Source organism: Solea solea, chromosome 11 (assembly GCF_958295425.1).
Source record: "Solea solea chromosome 11, fSolSol10.1, whole genome shotgun sequence".
NCBI classification, from domain to species: domain Eukaryota; kingdom Metazoa; phylum Chordata; class Actinopteri; order Pleuronectiformes; family Soleidae; genus Solea; species Solea solea.
In genome coordinates this window covers 5,526,935-5,549,745 of record NC_081144.1, presented here as the reverse complement: position 1 = coordinate 5,549,745, position 22,811 = coordinate 5,526,935, and the positions used below count along the sequence as shown (strand labels likewise).

Genomic DNA, 22,811 nt, shown 5'->3' with positions numbered 1-22,811 from the left:
ATATTGTGGTAACAACTTATTTCTATACAATTTCTGGCTTGGTAATAACAATATGTACATATTTTTCCACTGTTCCACAATGTCAAGCTATTAATATACAAAATAAGATACTTTATTTACACCACATAATGATGTTACTATAGTGCAATGTTATGTTTTTATCCGGTCCTCCTTTTCCAGTCTATGACTAGTACATTCTGAACTCACACATCAAAGTCTATTTTTCTTTTGAGTAAATGTGGCAAAGAAAATTGCAAAAAAACAAAAAAAAACTCCCATAGGAAACTAATGTAGAGCACAGATCAAAGTTAATGTTAATTCCAGCCTGTGTGCAAATCAAAGGATGTGCATCATTCAGCAGGGACATTCAATCTTTGAACCTAACCTTTCAACTTGTTGGTTTCTCTTGAAAAGATGTGGATATCAATGGAAAAACCCAACATATACCACCAGCAATCACTGGGTACAGAATAGAAACCTTTTCTGTGAGCATTCTCAGTGAAGATGAATTCACATCACAGCATTATTGAGAGCGGTATTTGAGGACACAGATACGTGATGGGTTCTGAGACGGATGTTGCTCGACCTGACTCCGGAGGCCCTCTGACCTCGGGGTACACCGTCTTCCTGATGGAGTCTTTCCTGGGGTCAGGCACGTTTGGAAAAGTCGTGAAATGCACGAGAATAAACGACATGAAGACGGTGGCCATCAAAATGATGAAGATACAGGGCCTGGACGTCGAGCCTGCGAATGAAGAGGTGGCCATGATGAGGAAGCTCAAGTCACTGGAGTCGGACAAATGCAACCTCGTCCACTGGTACCGGGCCTTCACGGACGGGAGACACATTTTCCTGGAGTTTGAGCACTTGGACAAAACTCTGTACGAATTCATGAAGGAGAGACGTTTCAATCCTCTTCTCCTGAAAGAAATCCGACCAATCATCCTGCAGGTACGTCCTGCTGCTGTGCTGTGCTGTGATCTGGCTTTGTTTCGCCTCCATTCAAAGTGAATGGAGGAAAAATGGGTTGAGAGGTCGGATCCGAAAGTTATAAATAGCAGGGAGAAAGTACAATACTGGATAAGCTATGTCAAAGTAGCTGAAAACCAAAAATAAAACATACATATTCTACATAATCAGAGGTCTCAAACTTGGGCCCATGGGCCACATGTGGCCCCCAAATCAATTTCATACGGCCCGCCACTTGCTGTGTGTTGTTAACAAAACTGTCTCTTTTCATACTCGAGGTTGCAGACACCTAACCTAACTAAATCTTATTCATCCAACACTGCTGACATTAACAATTTGCATAACTTTCAGCTCGCTAACGCACTCAGTCACTTGAAGGCCGCTGGGATCATTCATGGAGACATCAAGTTGGAAAATGTGATGTTGGTCGACCATCTGCAGGAGCCGTACAGAGTCAAAGTCATCGACTTTGGCATTGCCTGTGAAGTGTCCGCCGCCAAAGTCGGCACAAAACTCCAGACCCGTCCATACCGGTGAGTGCGATGACAAACATATCGGAGCTTTGTGGTGGTGCATTAGTGGCTGAAAATATACAAGAGCCAAGGGTGCCAAGGGTTTCACTTTGCGTTGTGAAATGTTTACTTTACCTGCTTATAGCGATTGCCGTCTTACATAAACATGACAAAATTCATCCTGATCTGTTAAGATGTTACTGAGATAGACACAACTGAACTTTAAATTTAAATTGCCGCCAAATCCATAATCTGGATCCAAATTCTGATCTGAATTTGTGATCAGATCCGACCGAAGTCTGATGTTAGAGTGCCTGATCCTGCATTTTTTTTTTTTTACAAGTTTTGACAGTTTTGCCAATTATAAAAGACAGATTTCTTGAATATTTGAAAAAAAATTTGTGACATCATCAGTCGGTAGATTCTTACCTAAATTTAATGGGAGATACTTGGGTGATTACTCATTCAGATTGCTCTGTCAAAAATGGTAGACAGCAAGTTGCTTAACAGAAGGACAGATAACCCCACACCGGTGAAAACAGAAGCTCATTTGTGGAGTTAATAAACCTGCCTCCTCGCTCACATGTCTTTGTGAGGATCTTTACTCCAGTCACATTAAAATCACAGTGAGTTGTATGACCTGATGGACAATGTCATCATGGTTTGCCTGTCCTCCCTCAGGTCTCCAGAGATCATTTTGGGTCTTCCGTTCACAGAGGCCATAGATATGTGGTCTCTGGGCTGCTTGGCGGCTACAATGTTCCTCGGCACGCATCTCTACCCTGGCAAGAATGAGTATGATATGGTGCGCACTAATAAAAGTTTTACTCAAAGAATCTGGTTTTATGTTTTCCTGAAATAATATGTAAAGGTGGAGGTAACATGACTTCCAGAGTGACTTTAAAGCTGCTGCGTGTAACATTTTGACTGTTCGGTCTTATAACAGTGAACGGAAACGATCAGCAAGCTATCGAACCTGACTGAGGGAGCGTTTGTGTGTATACAGTAGCAGCATGGAGGGAAGGTGTGGACAAGAGGGTTTGATCTTGTTAAACTGCTGAATGACCAGCATTTTTGAGCAGAAGAATTTGCCCCTGAAACGTGTCGCGAGCGCTTCTTTGTGTTTTCAGTCACACTCCAACCTGTTTGCAAATGTCTCACTTTACTAGCACAATAGTGCTGTTGCCTCTGACATGTTAAAAGTCAGATTTTAGTCGGGCTAAAACAATAATTTGGTCATGTAAACACGTTAGCCTGACTAAAATCTAGTCTTAGTCGGACTAACCTACCTGGATAATGGGATACATAGTCCGATTACTCCTGCATGTATACACTTAATCAGACTGGAGTTGGACTTGGCGTTCTGTGCATGCACCAAGATTTCCTCCCCGGTCTTTCCCCGGACGTAGGAGATGATGTATAAACTGCTTTTCCTGTTGCTGGAAAAGAACAAACAACACAATAGTCTCGTAGTGTTTTTCTGTGTTGTAAATGGCAACAGGATTCCATTCACACTCGCTTATAGAGAGATACAGCGCCTAAGGAGGCGGAGTCAGACATACACGGCCAATAAATCGATTTTCTCCTCCGCATGTGTAAACGGACTTGGCAAGTTGTCTGATTGCCTTAGTCGGACTATGACCCTCGATTAAACGTACTGTGACTGAACAACATTGTGTGAACTCGTTTGACAATGGTTTGAATGTAACAGACATTTCTATTTACAAGTTACGCATTGCAGTTTTAAAGTGTGTTGCATTTTCAGATGAGGCTCATTGTGCAGACTCAGGGTCAGCCACCTGACTCCATGCTCTCTGCCGGATGGAACACTTACAAATTTTTCCAGAAAAACGTCAAATCTACTAGAAGTGTCTGGAAACTCAAGGTAACTAAAAACCACCTGATGGGTTTCTTTCTCACATTGCCGCCATGCTGGCTTTAATATCATAGTTAATCAGTGAACATGAAAGCTAATTCATCTAATCCATCAACAATGTGATTTTTAAACTTATTTTGTATGTTTCGTTATTGACTAAAAGCCAATTGCGACTGCTAACAAGTACATTTCTGATCAGTCACCAAAACAGGTCTGGGGACTTCAGTCAGTGGAAACCAGGAGGCTAAAGTTACAATCTCTGGATGACATTGAGAATGTAGATCTAACTTTTTCTTCTTCAGCATAGATAGAATACAATCAAACATCTTCATGACAGGTGGAGATAACTGACGATGCCACCCTGACCGTTGTCACTGCTCTGTCGTCCTGTTTTAGTTCTGGTGCGTGCGTTCACATCATTATGTAGACGCATTTGTAGAGATGACCGATAAGGAGGCGTTTGTGGACTTGCTGAAGGGAACGCTTCAGCTCGAAGCCACCAAGCGGACAACACCACAGGAGCTGCTGCAGCATCGATTCATCAGCATGCAGCACTTTGACGCCATGCGCTGCTACAGCAAATAGTAAGTGAACAATGCAAATTAATTATTTTTTTCCACTAATTTTCCTCTACTTTTGAGTTTACAACAGTTACTGAAATACATTGGCGGGTGAGATTTTAGTGTGTGTGATTAAAATTCAGTTTTCAGATGTGCTAAAAGCACGCTAGAGGTGCATCCTACCAGTTTCTTTACTTAAATTAAAATACTCCACAAAACAAAATACAACTTCCACATGAAAATGATACTTCAAACTCAAGAATCTGATCAAGCCCAATGTCAAATCCATCACCCAAATCTTTTACTATTATAAAATAGTAAAATCATAAAAGATGACAAACTATATGACCCAATTAAAGAATATCAAATGCAACAAGAGCAAATGTTTACATAAACATAAGTTGTAGAAATATTACAGCTAATAACAATATTATTTTGAATAGGTAAACCAGAAACGAGATAGATGTTTTTGCATGTGTTGTGTAATCTTCATCATGGTAATTTTATGACTTTATACATTTCTTACATATCACCCGTTTTATGAATTCACATGCGTGATCAGCTATTGTTTGGATTCATTGTATTGCAGTGCCAGATCCTGTTCTTTCATAATGGAGACCTCTTTGAAGAACTCCCTGACCAATGACAGTAGGAAAACTGTGTGTGGGTCAGGGCAGCGGCCACAGTTTGCCCAGAGGAATTCTACATCTCAGGCAAAGGGGAGCAGCATGGCCAAGCCCAACAACACCAACTCACATCCCTGCACCAACGTCCAGGCCCCCATCTCAGGCAGATCAGGGAAAAAACGAAAGATGAACGATGAAGATGTGCAGCCCAAATACAGAACCAATGTTCCGCGGTCAGAAAACAACAGAAGGCGGGGCCAAAAGAGATCTGCAGGTCCGACCACGTCCTGCTGTGGGAGGAGAAGCCAGGCGTGTGTTGCATCAGAGGTTAAGAAGTCGCTGGATCAAGGTCATGCCGACAATGAGAGGTCACATCGTGAGAGGAGGAAACACAGAAAATGCATTGAGGACGGAATTGGCAGCAACAAGCACAATTCCACACATGCTTTCCATCTTCAATCTAATAAGAGCAGCAGCATGGTGCAGCAACTCTACACTGACCAACATCCCTGCACCAACAACACCCAGGGACCAATCTCACGTAGATCAGGAAAAAAAAGAAAGCTGGATGATGACGACGCGCAGCCTAAAATCAAAACCTTTTTTCTGTGGTTAGGACACGACAAAAGGATGGGCCAGAAAAGCTCTGCAGGTTTGTCCACCTCCACCTGCAGTAGGAGAACCCAGGGATGTGTCACAACAGAGGTTAAGAAGAAGCTGGATCATGAACGAGACTGTGACAACAATAAGGTCACAGCGTGAGAGGAAGAAAGAAAGGATCACCAAGGAGATTAGGCAGCAAACGCTTTGAAACCTCCAAAAACATGATTTGACAGGCACCATGTTAATGTTTTGCATCCAAAAGTTCAGAGGCTTCTATTGGATGGTACCACCGGTACCATCACACTGGTGTCCACCGGTACCATCACACTGGTGTCCACTCATTCATGTCATGCTTTATCGCCTATTTACCTCTAGGTTTCTGCTATTGTAGTTGAGATTGATGAGTGTGAAGTAGGCACATTTTTACACAGACCTCCATTACAACACTTATTTTTGCAAACAGCTGTTGACAGAGTCCAAAAAATCTATATATTTGTAATTCGGATTTGATCTTCTACCTCTTTATCTGCTGGTGCCAATCCCAGCTGACAGAGGGCGAAAGGCGGGATACACATCACAGGGACTTTAATGTCCAATTTGCCTAATCCCCAAATCATGTTTTCGGACTGTGGGAGGAAAATGGAGAAATTATTTATTTTTTTATGAAAATAATTTCAAAAATTCAAAAATGAGAAATCGCACCAATTATGAAACATATCTCAATTACAAAATATATCCAAAAGAAATCACTAGGGGCAACAGTTAAGGATCATGCAAATAACTTGTCCTGTATTTATTTTTAATACCCTAGGCTAATATAATATTAGCCCCTGGCACAATTTCTGTTTTTTTACATTCTGTGCTTTTTATGTTTTTACTCTTTGTAAATTTTTGTTTGCAATCTGTTGAATTTGTAACATGTAATCTGTATATATGACACCTACTGCACACCTGTCTATCCTTGGACAGGGATCCCTCCTGTGTGGACCTTCCTGAAGTTCCTCCCAAGGATAGAGGAGTGTACAGACTATAAAGCCCTTTGAGGCCAACTGCATTTGTGATGTTGTATAGAAATAAAATTTACTTAATATTTAGGGTGAGCTTAAAACAATTTTAATTTTCATTGCAAAATATTCATCAAATGAGCACAGCTGATCATGTTGGTTGGGTTTTCAGAGATTTGAAGCTAAGCTGGACGTAGAAGTCCGTTTCCAAACACGTGGAAAAGTATGTATATGTATATATATATATATATATATATATATATATATATATGTAAGTAAAGACCGCACATATGATCAATAATTGTGTGACACAAAGACACGAATGCATGAAAAGCATGAAGTAGGATTTATGAAGGAAGCGAAAAACGAAAGACATGAAGAAGCCAAGGCAGTTTCACAAGTCTGATTATTGTTCTGACAATACACTGGACCAAAGAGGTAGCTGATTTCACTTCTACGTTCAAGCATGGTTAAACTGGGACTTTTGTAGACCGACAGAAGATATGCATACTATGCTAATATGCATATAACAATCAGATATAATGGTGTAGCTAAAGAGTTCAGTTTGGACAGTCCTTTCAAAATCCATGTGAAACTAAGGTGACCATTACCAGGCACCTGAGCCACAATCACGCGAGTACTATGGGTGTACAAGCCAATGTCAACACACAATGACGAAAATATTTAATTAGATTTATGACGTAAGACATTCTTAACACCATTTGCCAAGTTATTTGATTATGGAATTTTATACGACAAAGGTCATCTCCTGACAAAAAACATCAAACTGTCTAATGAACCATGGTCAGAGATGGTAAGTGGCAATTGCAATGTTACAAAAAGGCAGCAGACAAAAGAGGTACACTCAATAAGATTATTTATGTTATTGTACAATCTGCATTTCTTTAACAAATAATAATAATAATAATATAATAATAAAAAAAAAAGATTAGTAAGATGTACAGTATTTGAATGATTATATCTGGCGTGGACTGAGGACTCCACCTTGCCTAATCACATCAAGTCCACCCAGAGCTCCAGTGATGAGAGAAGGAGGGAGCGAGCGTGAGGCCTGGAATGGGTTTCATGACAGCTCATTTTGTCTGTGTATGTGTGTGTGTATGTGTGCTCAGCCATGGCGTAGACAGGATGTGGAATGTCACGTAGCTCATTATCGGGGTTAAGAGGATAAAAGCGTAAAAGAAGAGTTGGGTTGGGTGGGGAGGGGGGGAGAGAGGGAATGAGAAAAAGTTAAAAGTAGAGGGGGCTCAGTTGGAGTAGATCTGGCCCTCAGGTGGCTGAGGAAGCTTCATGTTTTCCTTGCACGTCATGAGCCGTCGCAGCTCCAGCAGCACTATCCGGATGCTGTAGGAGTTCTGCCACTTTGCCAGTGGAGTCACTGCATGCATGTCAACCTGGACAACAGAGAACAAGAGAAGATGCACTCTGAACACGCCCAGGAGAATCACAGACACTGATAGTCCATCTCTGATTTTACATTTTGGGGCAAAATGTTAGACCTGAACTGGGGTACTACCTTTTAATTAGGGGTGGAACTGTTCATTAAAAAAAATCTGTCCCGTCTGTTCGGTACGCTTGTCACGGTTCGGGACACATGTGTACCATCCGAGGCGTGTACTGTTAAGTGCTGCAGGTCAGTTGCATAAATGTCAAGAGAAGACAGGAACCTCAACACGTGTTACTTATACTAGCAGCAACACTTCAAATATACTCCCGCATCTGCAGAGACATCACCCCAGTGTGACAGCACACGGAAGAGAGAGTTGGGTAAGCAACTTCTGCTCCCCACAGTATTTATACAGGCACTCGGTGAGAAGTCAGACCAAGCATACGGAAAGCAATGGGGGTGTTTAAAGCGAAACATATGCAGCCTTATGCCGTAGTGGAGGGTGCAGGATTTCAGCATATGATTGATGATGAAGTACTTGAGCCGTGGTATAATATTCCATCCCGCTGTCACTTCAGCAACACAGTAATTCCTGAACTTTATGAAGAGACACGACAATGAATTGTCAAAGAATTGTCTGACAGAGCTTACGTGGCTCTTACAACAGATGGATGAACCTCCAGGGCCACTGAAAGTTTTCTAACTGTTACATGAATTCAGTGGGAGATGAAAAGCTCCGTTTTGCAGACCCGCCCACTTAATGAAAGCCACACAAGTGAGCATCTTTCTGAAGCACTGACACAAAAAGTGACAGAATGGAATGGAAACTAGAATCAACATATAAACGTGTATATGCAGCTATGTCTCTCCTCTTACGGTTTCAAAATCTCTGGATTGTTACAATGATGTGCTTAATCCCTAATCAAGCTGCCTCATTATTTCAGTTTTTGCATGATTGCATGACATGTTCCTTAAGAATATCTGATAAAAAAATCTAATTATTAGGCTATAGATCTGATACATGGTATTTTTAGAGTGTTAAAAATACCCGAAAACCGTGACCCCAAAACCGTGATATGAACCAAACCACGGACTTTGTGAACTGTTCCACCCGTACTTTTAATCAAATAACTCGACTGATATGGGTTTCTCTAAAATCCGATAAAATATATATATAACAGTCTCATAATACAAACCCAATGCCTCTCTAATCTGCATGTTGTGTCAGCACAGCAGTGCACCTTTACTGTATATTGTAAATACGAAATGATATATAAACTCCATATTAAATTCAAGACAAAAACTGAATGTCAAATAAACTTGGATGATTTATTGCATGTAGCAACATTTATCAAGCTGGTGTAAACACATAATAACAATCCAATTCATGAAACACTATGACAGTTACTATACAATGCCAATCATCTCTGCATCTCTATTTTAAACATTACTAGAGGAGATTGAGTTTTTGGCTGCGTTTGTCTGTCAGCAGCATAACTTGAAAAGTGAAGTGAATTTTTTCAGGAATGTGAGTTATGTCCCAGAGAAAGACGTTATTTGATTTTAGTGGTTATATAGATTTGCAGATAAGGATCTGGATTCATGATAAAAAAATTTAAAAAAAGACAGAGGAGGGTACTGACACTGGGAAACTGAGCAGCCTTAATCTAGTTACTCTTGATTCAGTTTGTGGCTGTGTTCAGTAAGTTTTCCTCAATGAATTTCTAGAATTTTTTCTGCAGTTATGAGGAGACGCTTTTGGTGCTTTTTTGTGGTACACTGAGGAAATCTAAAAATCGAAAAGTTTTGTCTCAAAATGGGTAATTGATTTAGAACAGTAGCCAGTATACATACCACACCGTTGGAGCTGTGCACACCACTCAAGTTTATTTTTGTCACAAATCTGACAAATGGCGGAGACTCTGGGTATCCTGGCCCACATTCAACCTTCAGATTGTACATCCTGTTTTCATAGCTCGTCTGTGGACAGAGAAAGTGAGAGGGCATGAGTTTTCTGTAGAGCAGCGTCAGAAAACTGTGAAACAATATAAAATGCAAGTAACAAATGTGAAAACAATGAAATAAAGTGCCCTCAATCCAAGTTGTGACTTATATTTAAACTCTGAATTGTCTGAGCTAGCTCTTGTCTGACTGAGGTTGTCACGGTAAAGGAATTTTCTCTGTGTTAAATTCAAGTAACTTAACACAGTCATATGCGATAGGGTTGCTAGAAAACTGAGGGGTGTGATGAACTACAAAAACGTGTGTATTTCCTGTGGATTCATAGTCACATCACATAGTTGATAGAGGTGATGGAGGCAGCAGTGGATCATCAACATCCTGTGTGCAGCGATGTAAAATCAGTGACTTTGGTGCAGAGCGTGAGATTACAATGCAAAACAAACTTCAGTTTCCATTTAATGGCAAGAAAAAGCAGGACATATATTCTAAAACTATCTTAGCCTTAAGCAGGTGTAGATTTTATTAGATGAGTCTTCTGTTGAGTGGATACAATAATGTGTCTCAGTTAGCATTATGTCAATACCTTTTACAACCACATTTCAAAAACCCTGAACTATTCCTTTATATTACAAGCAGGCACTCACTCACAGCTTACATGTTGTCTTGAAGGATGAGGAAAGTGCAATGAACATTTAAGTGTTAAAAAAATAAAATTTGCTCCACTCACCCTTGGAGGGCCAATGATGACCCCTCTCCACCGTGTTAAGGTCATGTCATCATCATCCTCCAGACCCCAGCTGACTGTCCCATCTCCCACACCTTTCTGGCCTTCCTCCAACTCTTCCAAGAGCCGGAAATTGCGAGGAACTTTAACACCTGTATGTGTGGCCAAACACATCAAGCTTGCTATTGAAACGACTCGCAGAAATAAATGTATGAGCTTTCAACGCGTGATTTGCTCAGAAGTGATGAATATGGCAATGGCTTCTTTTCTCCTGAAAAGAGATCTTTTCAAGGACGCAGGAACAACGTGGGGTTAAGTGTCTTGCCCAAGAACACAATGGCAAGTAGACCAACAGAGTAGTCGTACCCACATATGTGGCTCGGCTTTCAAACACAGAAAAATAGAACTCCTCTATAATAGGGACGGGAATCAGTATTGGTCTGATAAAGGTCAAAATCACTGGATCAGATATGGGACAGATAACAATGTAAAATTGGATACAATACACATATATATATATATATACATATACATATACATATATACAAATCTATATCTATATATGCATATACATACATATTTTACATGCTTCACTATGCACAGACTGTAAAAAAGTTTTTTTTAAAAAGATATTTTAATTTTGGGCTGTTTTTAGAATTATGACTTTGAAAAGACTCAACACAAATGTGTTGTTAACAGCTTCATTCATAGTTCATAAATGGTCTAAATTAACAGCATCAGACTAATATTATCAGACACAAAAGAGTGGTATCTTCCCATAACTACTCTATGTCACATGGCAAACTTAGCCAGAGTGGACACTGATAAGGTTCTGTAGTGTAGTCACCACCACTAGATGTATTGTTTTTAAAGGTGTTGTTGTGTTAACGGTCCAGTTTGTAAAAATTAGAGACATCTAACGGTGAGACTGCAGATTGCAACAAATCTGCCTAATGCGTCAGGGGAAAAAAATATTTCTGGCAGCAGTGTGATGTGTGCAAAGACACGAATGATTTGAGATTTCATCAGACTCTCTTTTAATGTTATTCCCCTGATTTAATGAACATCTGGCTCCAGCAGTGCTGCATCATTTGGCCTCCGCAGTGAGATATGATGCTGCAGCCGCATTGAGCCATGCAAACACAGCCGCGCTGCCAGCTGATGCAGCAGTCGAGCTCGGGGTGCCTCCTCTAAAACGCTGGGTCACGGTTTCACGACTAACTGAGAGTCGCAAAAAATGTTGAATTGTTTACAACCACATCACCCAACCTTCACCATGCACCAAGGCCGGACGTGATCTCAACACCATTTGATCAAGTTTTATTTTAATGTCAATGACCAAATTTCCCAAACATCCGCTGTCTTGAGTCGCTAACCCGTTATTCCGCAAATGATCACCCGGACACAACGGCGGTGGTGCTACGGTTCACTAGCGTCAGCGCAGATCACTGTTCCTATGTTCATTAAATAAAAGCCAACATCTTGCGTATGAAATACTCACAGACGACATGCATTTCCTCTTATCGACTGTCACACTGCCATGTCCTTCCATTCAACTCGACTTACGTTAGCTTAGCTTCCTATTCATTCTCTTCGGCAGCTGCAGCTCTGCGTTAGCATGTCGCTTTTACACGCAGCAGGCGCGTTAGTGGACAGTTAACTTTAGCACAAACACTAACAGCTAAACCGCGAACATTGACTGAGCCAATAATTCAACGACAGACATTTACGGTTATTAATTTCTCTAAGACATTACCTGATCCGGCGGCGACCGCCATCTTGTCGCTACTACGGGCACGCGCACGTAGCTTTGCTATAGTGGCTAACGGTGCGGTCGCGTGCACAGTCCCTTCCTCTGTTGTGAAACAGAGGAAGCCAAGTTTGACTATCTGAAATCACCGTTACAGATCATATGGGACGTCATTTACACTAATCGTGATTTAATTGTGACGAGTATGAATTGTGTAGTTAGAGATATCTGTGACGTCATTCTGACAAGTCAAAACTACAGTTTTTCAGCTTGCCATAAATTGTGACGAGTATCCATCTTTTGTTTGTACTGCAGTAACACTTAAGGCCAGTAGTTGGCGGTACAAGCATATCTCAGACGGGTTTTTATTGGTCTCCGGCGCCCTCGGTTTCTTAGAGGATTTGTGGACATGTAGTTATACAATATGTGTCTGTGTCTTCAGACTTTACGTACTTATGTAGTACGTAAAGGCGACGTTGACGTTGTCCTGTTTAATTATCCGTTAAGAATAAAGAAAAGTTAAAAACCTACTATCTTTTTTCGATTTTAGTCATCATAACAGATGAGCACGTTGGACATTTCCTCCCGCACCTCCCCCTGCTGAATCTGAATGGGTGTGGAAACAGGAAACTTCTTCCTAAGGCACTTTTACTTTCTTTACTTGAACAGGCATTGAGGTAAAAACTGTCAAGTGGATATCGAGGAGCCTCACTGACGTGACCTAATAACAACGTGGGTGCAGCAAGGTAAAAGCTCACTGCCCTCTGCTATCTAGTGCTGCTGATCCGTGGCTGCGGTGGACCCTGACCTACCCAGGAGCCATGTGATTTTCATCAGAGTGTGTGTGTGTGTGTGTGTGTGTGTAACAACAGCCAAGAGAGATCTGTCACTGACTTCTACAGAAGATGACAGCAAGGCGTCTCCAACACCTCCAGGGACCGAAGACACTTGTAAGTACATTCCCTGGCCTTAAATGAGGCATATTTGCTGCATTATTGTATGGTAAACACTGCAAACAACATTTATACTTGGACCACATTGTCTCAAAATGATATCATGTGATCACACTGTTTAGCACAACAGGTTCCTGTTTTTTCTTCCTCACAGCAGCACTAGTGACGGCTATCTTGAATAGAAATGACAAATCATATGATTGGGGTTTACAACATTTTATGACCTTCATTATGAGACTGGTGTGGGCAGACACAAGAGTGCCAAGATACAGATGCAGGGAAGTGCATATGGTGCTTGTGAAAAGGATGTGAAGACTGTATCAGCTGCTTGATTCATGTCTGCTCAACCTATCTGACAAGTGATGCTGGTTTTTCTATTAAGGCAATCATGATTTCACATCTGCTTGATCTATGAGAGAAAGACTCTTGTCCTTGTCTTGCTTTAGAGGTCCATTTAGTTACATTTAGGATGGTTTACTGGCAGAAGTTGAATATACTACCTCATAAGTATGTTTGCACAAGTGGATAATTGCTGTAAAGTACAACTTGTAGCCTTAGAATAAGCCTTTTCCTGGAGGCCTTGCTTTATATAAACGTTATCAATTAATCTTGATTATTTTCCTGATTACTTCAATTCAATTAAATGTATTTGTGTAGCACTAGCACCAAATCACAACGTACATTATCTCAAAGCACTGTACATAGTAAGGCTAAAATCTTAACAATATAATAGAGCAGAAAGAAAATCTCTGACAGAACCAGACTCAAAGATGTGCGGCCATCTGCCTCGACCGGTTGGGGTGAAAGGAAAAATGATGGACAGAGGAGAGGTGGAGAGAAAGAACAAGAGGGAGCTGAGGTATAACCTTCACTGCTCATTTTTGTTAAAATAATGCTTCTGCCTTAATTTTTTGTTTCTGTAGGCACTACACACAGCGGAATCAAATCCATTTGGCCAGACTGTTTAGTCTTCTTCGGGGGTTTCATCAGACTCACCCAATTTCAGAATGGCCCTGCTCATCCATATACTGGCCTGTGCCTTTGGTCTGGGCTCTTGGGTGGCAGTAAATGGCCTGTGGGTGGAACTACCACTCATCGTCAATACTCTCCCCGAGGGCTGGGATCTCCCCTCATACCTGACTGTCATCATCCAACTGGCCAACTTGGGACCTCTGCTGGTCACTCTGATGCATAAACTGTGCCCGGGTCGTCTAAAAGAGAATGTTGTAATTTACACTATCCTCTCCATTGGTATCCTGGCCTGCATCATGCTGGTCTTCTTCTGGCACAAGACTACGATTGTGGCCGGGGGAACATATAGCACTGCCTTTTTCATCCTTACCTTCTTTCTGTCGTTGGTCGATTGCACCTCTTCGGTCACCTTCCTGCCTTTCATGATGCATCTCCCAGCCAACTACATCACAACGTTTTATATCGGGGAAGGGTTAAGTGGTTTAGTTCCTGCCATCATTGCTCTGGCACAAGGCGTGGGCATCGCCAAGTGTGTCAACTCCTCTCAGACTGTGGGAAATAACACGGGCGAGGATGTGTGGTTCTTACAAACAGAGTATCTCTCTCCAAACTTTTCCACAGAGGTATTTTTTGTCTTCCTAGCGGTCATGATGTGCATAAGCCTGGCTGCATTTTTCGCTTTAAACAGGCTCCCTCGAACAGCCGAGCCGTCCACTGAAAATCTTGTGTCAGACACTGGGGCGTCAGTCAGCTCTGGCCTGGATAACCCTGGAGTAGAGGCTGAAGGAGAGGCTGTGAAAGGCCAGAGTGAGGGTGCAGCTCAGAGCAGGCCTCTGCTGGATGGTCCAGAACACTCCTTGTACCAGATGATCTTCATCTATTTTATGGTGGTGTGGATTAATGCCGCCACCAACGGCCTGCTGCCGTCTGTGCAGACATACTCCTGTATGCCCTATGGGAACCTTGCCTTTCACCTCTCTGCTACTTTGGCTTCAGTGGCTAACCCAATGGCATGCACCATTGCAACATTCTTCCAAAACAGGTACAATTTTATTATTATATTATTTTATCAAAGGGAGCATACATGGTTTACATAGTTTTACATAGTTTTTGTTTATCTTATCTCTAGAAAAGAAGGAAACCACTGATGTTTATTGCTGTTTGTTTACAGGTCACTGGTGTTCCTTGGTTTACTGACAACATTAGGGACAGGATTTGGCAGCTATAACATGGCTATGGCAGCTATGAGTCCATGTCCATTGCTTCAGGGGACTGTGATGGGAGAAGTGGTCATTGTAAGTAAAATAAACTAATTAACATGTATCTGTGGCTTGAGTGGGGAAACAATTGTGGCAAAGTTCAACTCCGCCTTTATAGAACACCTGAGTGTTGCACAACTGTGCTTCCTTTCATAATGGGTGACTTGGTAACTTTGTTTTTTTGGTCTGTAGCTAAGGTTTCAGCAGGCGTGCAGATCATTCAGGTTAAGTGCTGAGTCTTTTCTCTTCTTGTGCTCTCACCAGGTGCTTTCATGGCTCCTCTTCACTGGAACACTGTCTTACGTCAAAGTAATGGTGGGCGTCATCCTGAGAGACCGGAGCCACAGTGCCCTGGTTTGGTGTGGAGCCGCAGCACAGATGGGCTCTCTTGTCGGCTCACTCACCATGTTTCCACTGATAAATGTTTACCGGCTCTTTAAGCCGGGAGACTTTTGTAACACTTACTGTCCTTAATGGCTTTTTAATCTGGGAACCACGGCACTGGAAGGCACCTGGAGACGGACACAAGTCATGCCATTGTTGTTATTTAGGTGGTTGCCAAGAGTTTACTGAAACGACTGACACAGTTCTCATATGTGGGGGGCGATGAAGGGGCCAGTGAATTTAGCTTAGTAGCAGAACGACTAGAGAGCAGCAGCTGCTGCCATGGTTTTTTCCCATCCCCTCTCACACCTATAAAAATCCGCCTGTCAACACCTCTTAAACTTGTACTTTCTCTGTTTAATCTGATTACAAACTATAACACATAAAAAACTGCTTGTGAAATAAGTAACACGTTAACTAGTGCTTTTATGAGGTGTAATTTTCCTATAACATATATTGTTTTTCTAAAGTTATGATTTTTGCAGATTTAACTTCCTAAACCGTGTTTGTACTTAATTAATGTCTACGTTTATTAAATATAGTAAATTAATTTTTCATTTGCCTTTGCCTCTTGTGCTTTGCAGCGTCCATGAAACTATTTCAGTTCATTGTCCACTAGGTGGCCCCAGCACACTTCTAACATCAGTTTTTCCCCACACTGCAGAAGCCACCACCAATCCTGGCCCATAAAATGTGTACTCTGCCTTCATGAGAAAATTAAATAAAATAGAAATGATGACGTTTAAACACCTGTTATATGGGATATTTAGCTTCAAACCAAATCCATGCAAATATAAAATGAGAAACAGTCATAAAAAATATGTTTTACCTCTCTGAATATGACAAAAGTGATAAAAGTGGGATATAATGCACAGTAAATGTCTTCAGATGCATATGAGAATGTAAACAATATGACACAACGGTAAATATATCTATGTATGATGTAATTATCTATTATGTCTATCAAAATGGTGATATACTCAAAGATTGTCAGTGAAATACATGGTTAATTGTTAATCTTCTGTTATTTGACACTTCACTAATTCAGAAGGAATATTTTTTGCCTTTATAGATATAATACACTATGATGTTTTATCAAGTAGTATAGTATAAAGTAGTCATTATGTCTTGTTAAATAGTAATAATATTGTGCACATGATTCTAAAAAGGGGTCTAAAGTACCACTGACACGACATTTTAATGTTACTACATTTACATTAAAGCTCTCAAAGCAGGACTTTTTTCACCACGCCTGTCGACGGATTATAACACAGTGCAACAGATAGATTCATTTTCAATTAAACTGGTGATTGTGAGCTTCTCGAAGGCAGCATTTATTACAGGTTATGCTAATGTTATTGCCCAGTTACTGTAATTTATTGTCATGCGATGCGTGGACGTGTCTTGCTGCAGCACCTTTTGGAATTCTAATTTAAATGTTTGTCATAATGAACCACCGATAGATTAACATATAACCAACTAGTCGCATGAAGGTGATAACAATGAGCCAGAAACCAGATGGCAGGAGACGATGCTGTGTATGTCTGGATCAAGCCTTCATAATCGCCTTCAGAGATGCTGCTGCACATCCACCAAGGAAAGACGGGAGAGATGCTGGTCATCCATGGGAGCTGGAGGATGGTTACCCCGCCAGCAGCTGTTCCCTCTCTCTGCCCCCCGTAACCTTCAGAAGGAGAGCGAGAGGTTCCCTGGCCTGGGTCTGTAGGGAAGCACAGGGAGGAGGGAGAGAAGGGCTCTAATTACTGATGCTCAGCAGGGGCCATTGGCTGTTGCTCCTGCCGCTGGTCACTTGGGAGCCTCCATGACCCCAGCACTGAGTAAAAACAAAAAAGATAAGGAAGGGAAAATGGGGCCACAATTAGCCCTATGTAGCCTCCAGGGCCTGAGATCAGTGGAGGATGAGAGCAGATGGGACTTTCTCACTTGGATTTGTTGAATCTACAATGCAGCATGTGTAAGCTGTACACAAATCACTGTGCTCAGTAGATGATGCACATTTGAAAATATATGGGCTTGTATGAAATCTTAATCACCTCCGTGTGTTAAATATTTCTATTTTTGTCACGAAACCAAAAAATAATCTGCATGAAAGTGTCCACCTGAATGTGAATGCTGATCTCTTGTTGCCAACATGACCTTGAGTGCTTACATGTAATCAAAGCGATTTTCTCTCAGCTTCATTAGCTGAGCTCCTTGATTGGCTCAGGGCTTTTGTGTCTGGGATAAAACAAAGAAAGAAAAGTGTATCGTTTTTCCTGCAAGTGTCAGATGGTCCCATATCGCTGCTCCAGCTGGACAGGAGGGGCTGCGGCCACCTGGATGCTGCACCCGCTCCTGTGAGATCCTGCAGTCTCCTCTGCCATGTGAAGACTCCACTTACTACGCCACTGAGAGGTCCATCTGCTCAGGACGACACCTCCCAAAGAGCACACTCCCCCACTCTCCCCCACTCCACCTCAGCTCCCCTCCCTGCAGCCGTTCTCCCTGCCTCTCAGCTAAATGAGCAGCGTGTCAAAGGGAAGGAGGATTTACCCTTCCTGTAACTGGATAAGAGAGTGAATTCACAACACCGCAATGCAATGAATGAACGAACTCACCTCCGCTCCGGCAGTCGGGCTGCTGAATCGACAGATATGTCACCTGTGTCTGACTTTGCACGATCCCGCCGCTGTGATGCATGAGTGCAGGGCTGTCTGAGCAGCTTGTAAACCTCTGACGGAGCACGGCAGGAGCACGGCCACACTAAAGGGAAGGAAAAGCAAGTTATTTTTAGGTCAACAATAACAAAGCAACGCGACGGAAATTGTGAAAATTTCGCTTGGGTAAACCCGCAGGCCGACAGATTTTGGCAGCTGATGTTCGGGTGAACAGCTTGTGGGTAAACCAATTGCTGATGCATGCAGACGATCCGCAGCTCAGACAGCATCTCGCAGCCTCTCTCCCATCAATTTCCACCCACACCTCATTTAATAAATGCTGTCTGTTTATTCAAAATTGAATGTGACAGGCCTATGTCATTCCACTATCATGTCTTGGAGCAGACAGTGATGCACACAGGCCCCCTCCCTAGTTTCCATCAGCAGGTATTGATGTTGCTTTAATGAAGTGCCTAGCACTCCACCCTAGGAAGAGACAAGTCTGTCAGCATATGTAAATGCTTCCTGCCTGTCATTGTTGTGGAGGGTTCAGCATGGGTCAGCATAGATTCCCCCTCTGGGAACCCTTTGTTCTGGGGCCCGACTGTGCCACATGAGGGGACCAATTACAGTGCTGCGCAGCAGGACGGGGGTGCAAACTTGTTACCCTGCTGTAGTGAGCTAATTATTACCTTCACACTGGGTAGTAAAGAGCCAGTGCATCATGGATGGGAAACAAAAGCTAGCATCTCTGAATGCTCACGGCTTCTAAATAAAGATAAGGCATTTTCTTTAACTGGAATTAGTTTATATTAATCACATCATTATCACAGTTTGGGGAAAAAGGTCATCCTAATTTCCCAGCCATAAATAGCCACTGAACTACATAAATCCCAATGGAAATCCCGTGCATTGTCAATGCAAAGGCAATTTACAAGCTACGGGCTGCCAGCCACATAACCTTGATGTGGTGTCAAGAAATGATTTATGAAAATGCATCTTGCTCTCGGTGTCCCGGGTGAGTCCTGACCAGACCTGCAGTGTTGACACAAAGCCCGTACTGCCTGGCCAAGAGACACTCACTGAATTATCAGTCTTATCACAACATCTCAATGGGCTTTTGTTTCCAGTTCCTGGTGAGATATTGGCAGTCTGTTTCTCATCAAGGAGCGCCACAAAGTGTTTCAGCTGACACACAAAAAAATGCTTTATGTTAGTGCTGGTCAATGAAAATAGACCTTGGGTATTTGATGACAAGTAATAATGAGTAAAGCCCTTTTCACACTAAAACCCATGAATGTCATTTTTAAAACAAAGGTGAACCCGCTACAAAAGGTGACTAACGGCACTCTCCTTACTATATATACAATATATCCTATTTAACCAGGTAAGAAAAGTCTCATTGAGATTAAAATCTCTTTTTCAAGAGAGACCTGTCCAAGACGGCAGCATCAGTACACAATACAGAAAACAACCACCACAACACAAGCAAACAGGTGACTAATTATATATATGTAGATCTTAACGTCAGCAGCTACATCCATCTCTGTCCTTAAAATTGAAGTCAAATGAAGTCACGTGAAATACAAAAAATATTGAGCACTGTCCGAAGTTTTAAAAAGTAACGATTGCTCCAAACATTCATCACTAATGGCCTTGGTCTTAGCTTTGCACCAGAAATGACACCAGAATCTGCTGTGCTGCCATAAATTGAAGCAGACGAAGAACATGCTCATCTGGGTTTTGCAATGAATTACACTTACTCGCGTTGCTGAAATTCAGTTTTTTGTGTACTTGTATGTTATGAGTTTTTTTTTACTTTTACGTAAGTATTAACTAATTTTAATTTAACATAAAATAAATAAATGAAATTCATGCACCGGAAACTTTGGCAGTGAACGATGAGGACATGTGAACGATGAAGACAGATGAATGATAAGGACAGGTGAACGATGAGGACATGTGAACGATGAAGACAGGTGAACGATGAGGACAGGTGAACGATGAGGACATGTGAACGATGAAGACAGGTGAACGATGAGGACAGGTGAACGATGAAGACAGATGAACGATAAGGACAGGTGAACGATAAGGACAGGTGAACGATGAGGACATGTGAACGATGAAGACAGGTGAACGATGAGGACATGTGAACGATGAAGACAGGTGAACGATGAGGACAGGTGAACAGGCGCTAATTTAGGTGAGTAAGTGAGCCAGTCAAAGCATTTGTGACCTTTGACCCATTTTGACTGATACATTATGAGTTTACATAATTTTGTCAGCACTTTAATTAGTAAAGGTTTGATTTAATTAAAAAACAGTTCATGTGAGATGTGTGTCCCCTTTTCACACGATACAAGAAAGAACCCTGTTTACTCTGAGTAGATTTTAAACATGCTACTTTTACTTGTACTAAAGTAAAATGTTATCAAAATAGTGGTACTTTTACTTGAGTAGAATATTTCAGTACTTATACCACATGGGTAAACACACCTGAGATAATCTGAACTTCATCAGAGGGTGTATGTTAGGACAATATCAAAACCACCATTTGATGCATATGGAAGCCCTTCCCATCGTGTTATTAGCCCCCTTTCTCTTACGTTCATCCAACTTATTCATCTCCTCCTCCTCCTGCCCACCCCCCCAGTGACCAGCCCAGCTGCTAGGGGCTACCAGTCCCCCTCGTGTGTGGGGCCAGTCAAGTGGAAAATGGCTGCTGCCGAGAGAGCCCACTTTAGAGAGCCATCATCCTTTGAAGGGGCATGATGGCCTTTGACAGCCACAGCGTTAGCACGGAGCCCACACGGACACATTACCGCTATTATCGTGTTTACTAAAGCAAAAGCAGAGGAGAGCGGATCAAGGAGAGACACTGGGTGTGGATGTTTGAGTCTGTGTGTAGCGGGGTGCTCGTCTGATCCACGCCGCGGTGGCATTGTGGGGGAAACATGACATGGGATCACTCATAGCCAGGTGGAGATTGTGTTCCAACATGTCAGTCAAGCTTTTAGTGAAGAATGTATTGGGTGTGATGATGTGTTGTTGTTTGCCTTACGCCGTCTTATCTGGCTTCACTTAAACTACCTGTGCCTCAGTCAGATTATGCAGCTCACATAACTCCTGTTCTCACAGTTTTTTCTCAGATGCTTTGGCACGAAATGCCAAATAAAAACCGTGATACGCACAATCTTTTATGCATTTCCTCGTCCTAGCTGTCAGATGTACACATGCCTTGAAGTTGATTCAAAAAGATTTGTTCTATCAGAGAGTCTTGAGTTGATGCTGCAAACTTAAAATAGTTGCTAAAAATACAGTTGCTTAGAACTGTTGCTTATTTACACTTCTAATAGTGGCATTATAATCATCTGGAGTAAAGCTATTCACTGTCTTCAATAATATTAATAATACATTTTGTGAGGCTTGTTTCAAAACAAAGTTAGAAAGTGCTTTACAGGTTTAAAGGCTGTATAAATTTACAATTTAAATCCAAAATCCAAAAGTTGGGAAAATGAAATAAAAACCAAAATCTCTAATTTGTTCATTCAAGTTAACCTTATAACAGCCGAAAGGACAAAGAAAAGATTTGATGTGCTAAGTTAATTCTCTTAGAGATTAGAGATTGATGCCTGCAACACACCATTAAAAATTGCTTTACTAATGAAAACATGGACTCATCTGACCAAGTTTCCACTCTCATGAAGTCTGGAAGAAGGATTTCTGCACAAAATGGAAATAGGGGTGTCCTCTCTGTGACAGTTTCAGGTTGCATTTCTGGATGGAGTGTTAAATGACAATGATTTTTCCAAAGTGCAATACCTTCTGACTGCTCGATGTTCACAGATTCCCCTGTGAATCCCTGAATCTTTCCAAAAATATTATCTGCTGTGTCGAGTGAGAGACCTAAATTGCTTGCACCCTTGCACTGAGAAACATTGTCTTATTAAGTTTGGCACAAAATGGTGAGTCACGACCCACCTTTGCTTGCCAAGACTAAACCTTTGGTAGATGCTCCTTTTACACCTCATTTTCAGAACCCTTTCCTGTCACCGTTTAACCTGCTAAGTGTGGAACTTTCCAGAACGGCATTACTTTTTTGGTCTTGCAAACAGTCTTTTGTCCTTCAACTTTTATCTGTTAGATAAAGTTTCAAGTAATTGCACAAATTATACATTTTAGGTTGTATTTTGATTTGTTTTCCGGGAAAGTAAAGCAAATGGTCACGTTATTGTTGTGACACATGTCATAGACAGACAGACAGACAGACAGACAGACAGAAAGAGAGCGAGAGAGATAGATAGATAGATAGATAGATAGATAGTTAGAACGATCGATAGATCGATACTACCATAGAACAATAGAAAGAATGATAGTTTTAACAATAGAACGATCGATAGATTGATAGATCGATAGTACAATAGAACAATTGATAGAATCATAGATAGAATGATACATAGAACAATTGAACGAACGATGGAATAGATCAAACGATCGAAAGAAAGCAAGAAAGAAAGAACAAGCTAAAACATACAGCAATAAAACAATACAAGTTTAAGTCACTGGCTTAAAAACATCAGATAAGGCAGAGA

The 22,811-nt window shown here is 41.5% G+C and overlaps 3 protein-coding genes across 7 annotated transcripts; 2 read left to right on the top strand and 1 right to left on the bottom strand.

Moving 5' to 3' along the window:
* The first annotated feature begins 278 nt into the window (after positions 1–278).
* Positions 279–6,397, top strand: LOC131468668 (homeodomain-interacting protein kinase 2-like). Of its 2 annotated transcripts, XM_058643170.1 has the most exons (7): positions 279–951; positions 1,321–1,502; positions 2,163–2,286; positions 3,247–3,366; positions 3,557–3,634; positions 3,754–3,941; positions 4,507–6,397. In XM_058643170.1, the coding sequence occupies exons 1-7, from the start codon at positions 559–561 to the stop codon at positions 5,303–5,305; spliced, it is 1,884 nt and encodes a 627-aa protein (XP_058499153.1). In that variant the 5' UTR covers positions 279–558; the 3' UTR covers positions 5,306–6,397. The 2 variants fall into 2 exon arrangements, with proteins under 2 accessions (XP_058499153.1, XP_058499155.1); XM_058643172.1 differs by lacking the exon at positions 3,557–3,634.
* Positions 6,398–6,473: 76 nt separating this feature from the next.
* LOC131468674 (ubiquitin-conjugating enzyme E2 variant 1-like) lies at positions 6,474–12,653 on the bottom strand. Of its 3 annotated transcripts, none has more exons than XM_058643182.1 (4): positions 12,526–12,653; positions 10,248–10,396; positions 9,413–9,538; positions 6,474–7,565 (listed from the first exon to the last, which is right to left on the bottom strand). In XM_058643182.1, the coding sequence occupies exons 2-4, from the start codon at positions 10,290–10,292 to the stop codon at positions 7,419–7,421; spliced, it is 318 nt and encodes a 105-aa protein (XP_058499165.1). In that variant the 5' UTR covers positions 10,293–10,396; positions 12,526–12,653; the 3' UTR covers positions 6,474–7,418. The 3 variants fall into 3 exon arrangements, with proteins under 3 accessions (XP_058499165.1, XP_058499163.1, XP_058499164.1); XM_058643180.1 differs by lacking the exon at positions 12,526–12,653 and adding an exon at positions 12,001–12,109; XM_058643181.1 differs by lacking the exon at positions 12,526–12,653 and adding an exon at positions 11,746–11,773.
* slc52a3 (solute carrier family 52 member 3) lies at positions 12,606–15,894 on the top strand. 2 transcript variants are annotated; one of them, XM_058643175.1, is made up of 5 exons: positions 12,606–12,740; positions 12,867–12,944; positions 13,871–14,961; positions 15,091–15,214; positions 15,443–15,894. In XM_058643175.1, the coding sequence occupies exons 3-5, from the start codon at positions 13,955–13,957 to the stop codon at positions 15,650–15,652; spliced, it is 1,341 nt and encodes a 446-aa protein (XP_058499158.1). In that variant the 5' UTR covers positions 12,606–12,740; positions 12,867–12,944; positions 13,871–13,954; the 3' UTR covers positions 15,653–15,894. The 2 variants fall into 2 exon arrangements, with proteins under 2 accessions (XP_058499158.1, XP_058499157.1); XM_058643174.1 differs by lacking the exon at positions 12,606–12,740 and having other exon boundaries at positions 12,804–12,944.
* Positions 15,895–22,811: the final 6,917 nt, after the last annotated feature.

Coding starts and splice junctions, on each gene's coding strand:
- LOC131468674 (XM_058643180.1), bottom strand. CDS start 12,022: ATGGCGGTCGCCGCCGGATCAG. Junction 9,539..10,247: donor TCATCATTGGCCCTCCAAGG/GTGAGTGGAGCA, acceptor CTCTGTCCACAG/ACGAGCTATGAAAACAGGAT. Junction 7,566..9,412: donor TGCACAGCTCCAACGGTGTG/GTATGTATACTG, acceptor TCTGTTGTCCAG/GTTGACATGCATGCAGTGAC.
- slc52a3 (XM_058643175.1), top strand. CDS start 13,955: ATGGCCCTGCTCATCCATATACTGGCCTGTGCCTTTGGTCTGGGCTCT. Junction 14,962..15,090: donor GCAACATTCTTCCAAAACAG/GTACAATTTTAT, acceptor GTTTGTTTACAG/GTCACTGGTGTTCCTTGGTT. Junction 15,215..15,442: donor TGATGGGAGAAGTGGTCATT/GTAAGTAAAATA, acceptor TGCTCTCACCAG/GTGCTTTCATGGCTCCTCTT.
- LOC131468668 (XM_058643170.1), top strand. CDS start 559: ATGGGTTCTGAGACGGATGTTGCTCGACCTGACTCCGGAGGCCCTCTG. Junction 3,367..3,556: donor GAAGTGTCTGGAAACTCAAG/GTAACTAAAAAC, acceptor ATTTCTGATCAG/TCACCAAAACAGGTCTGGGG. Junction 3,942..4,506: donor ATGCGCTGCTACAGCAAATA/GTAAGTGAACAA, acceptor ATTGTATTGCAG/TGCCAGATCCTGTTCTTTCA.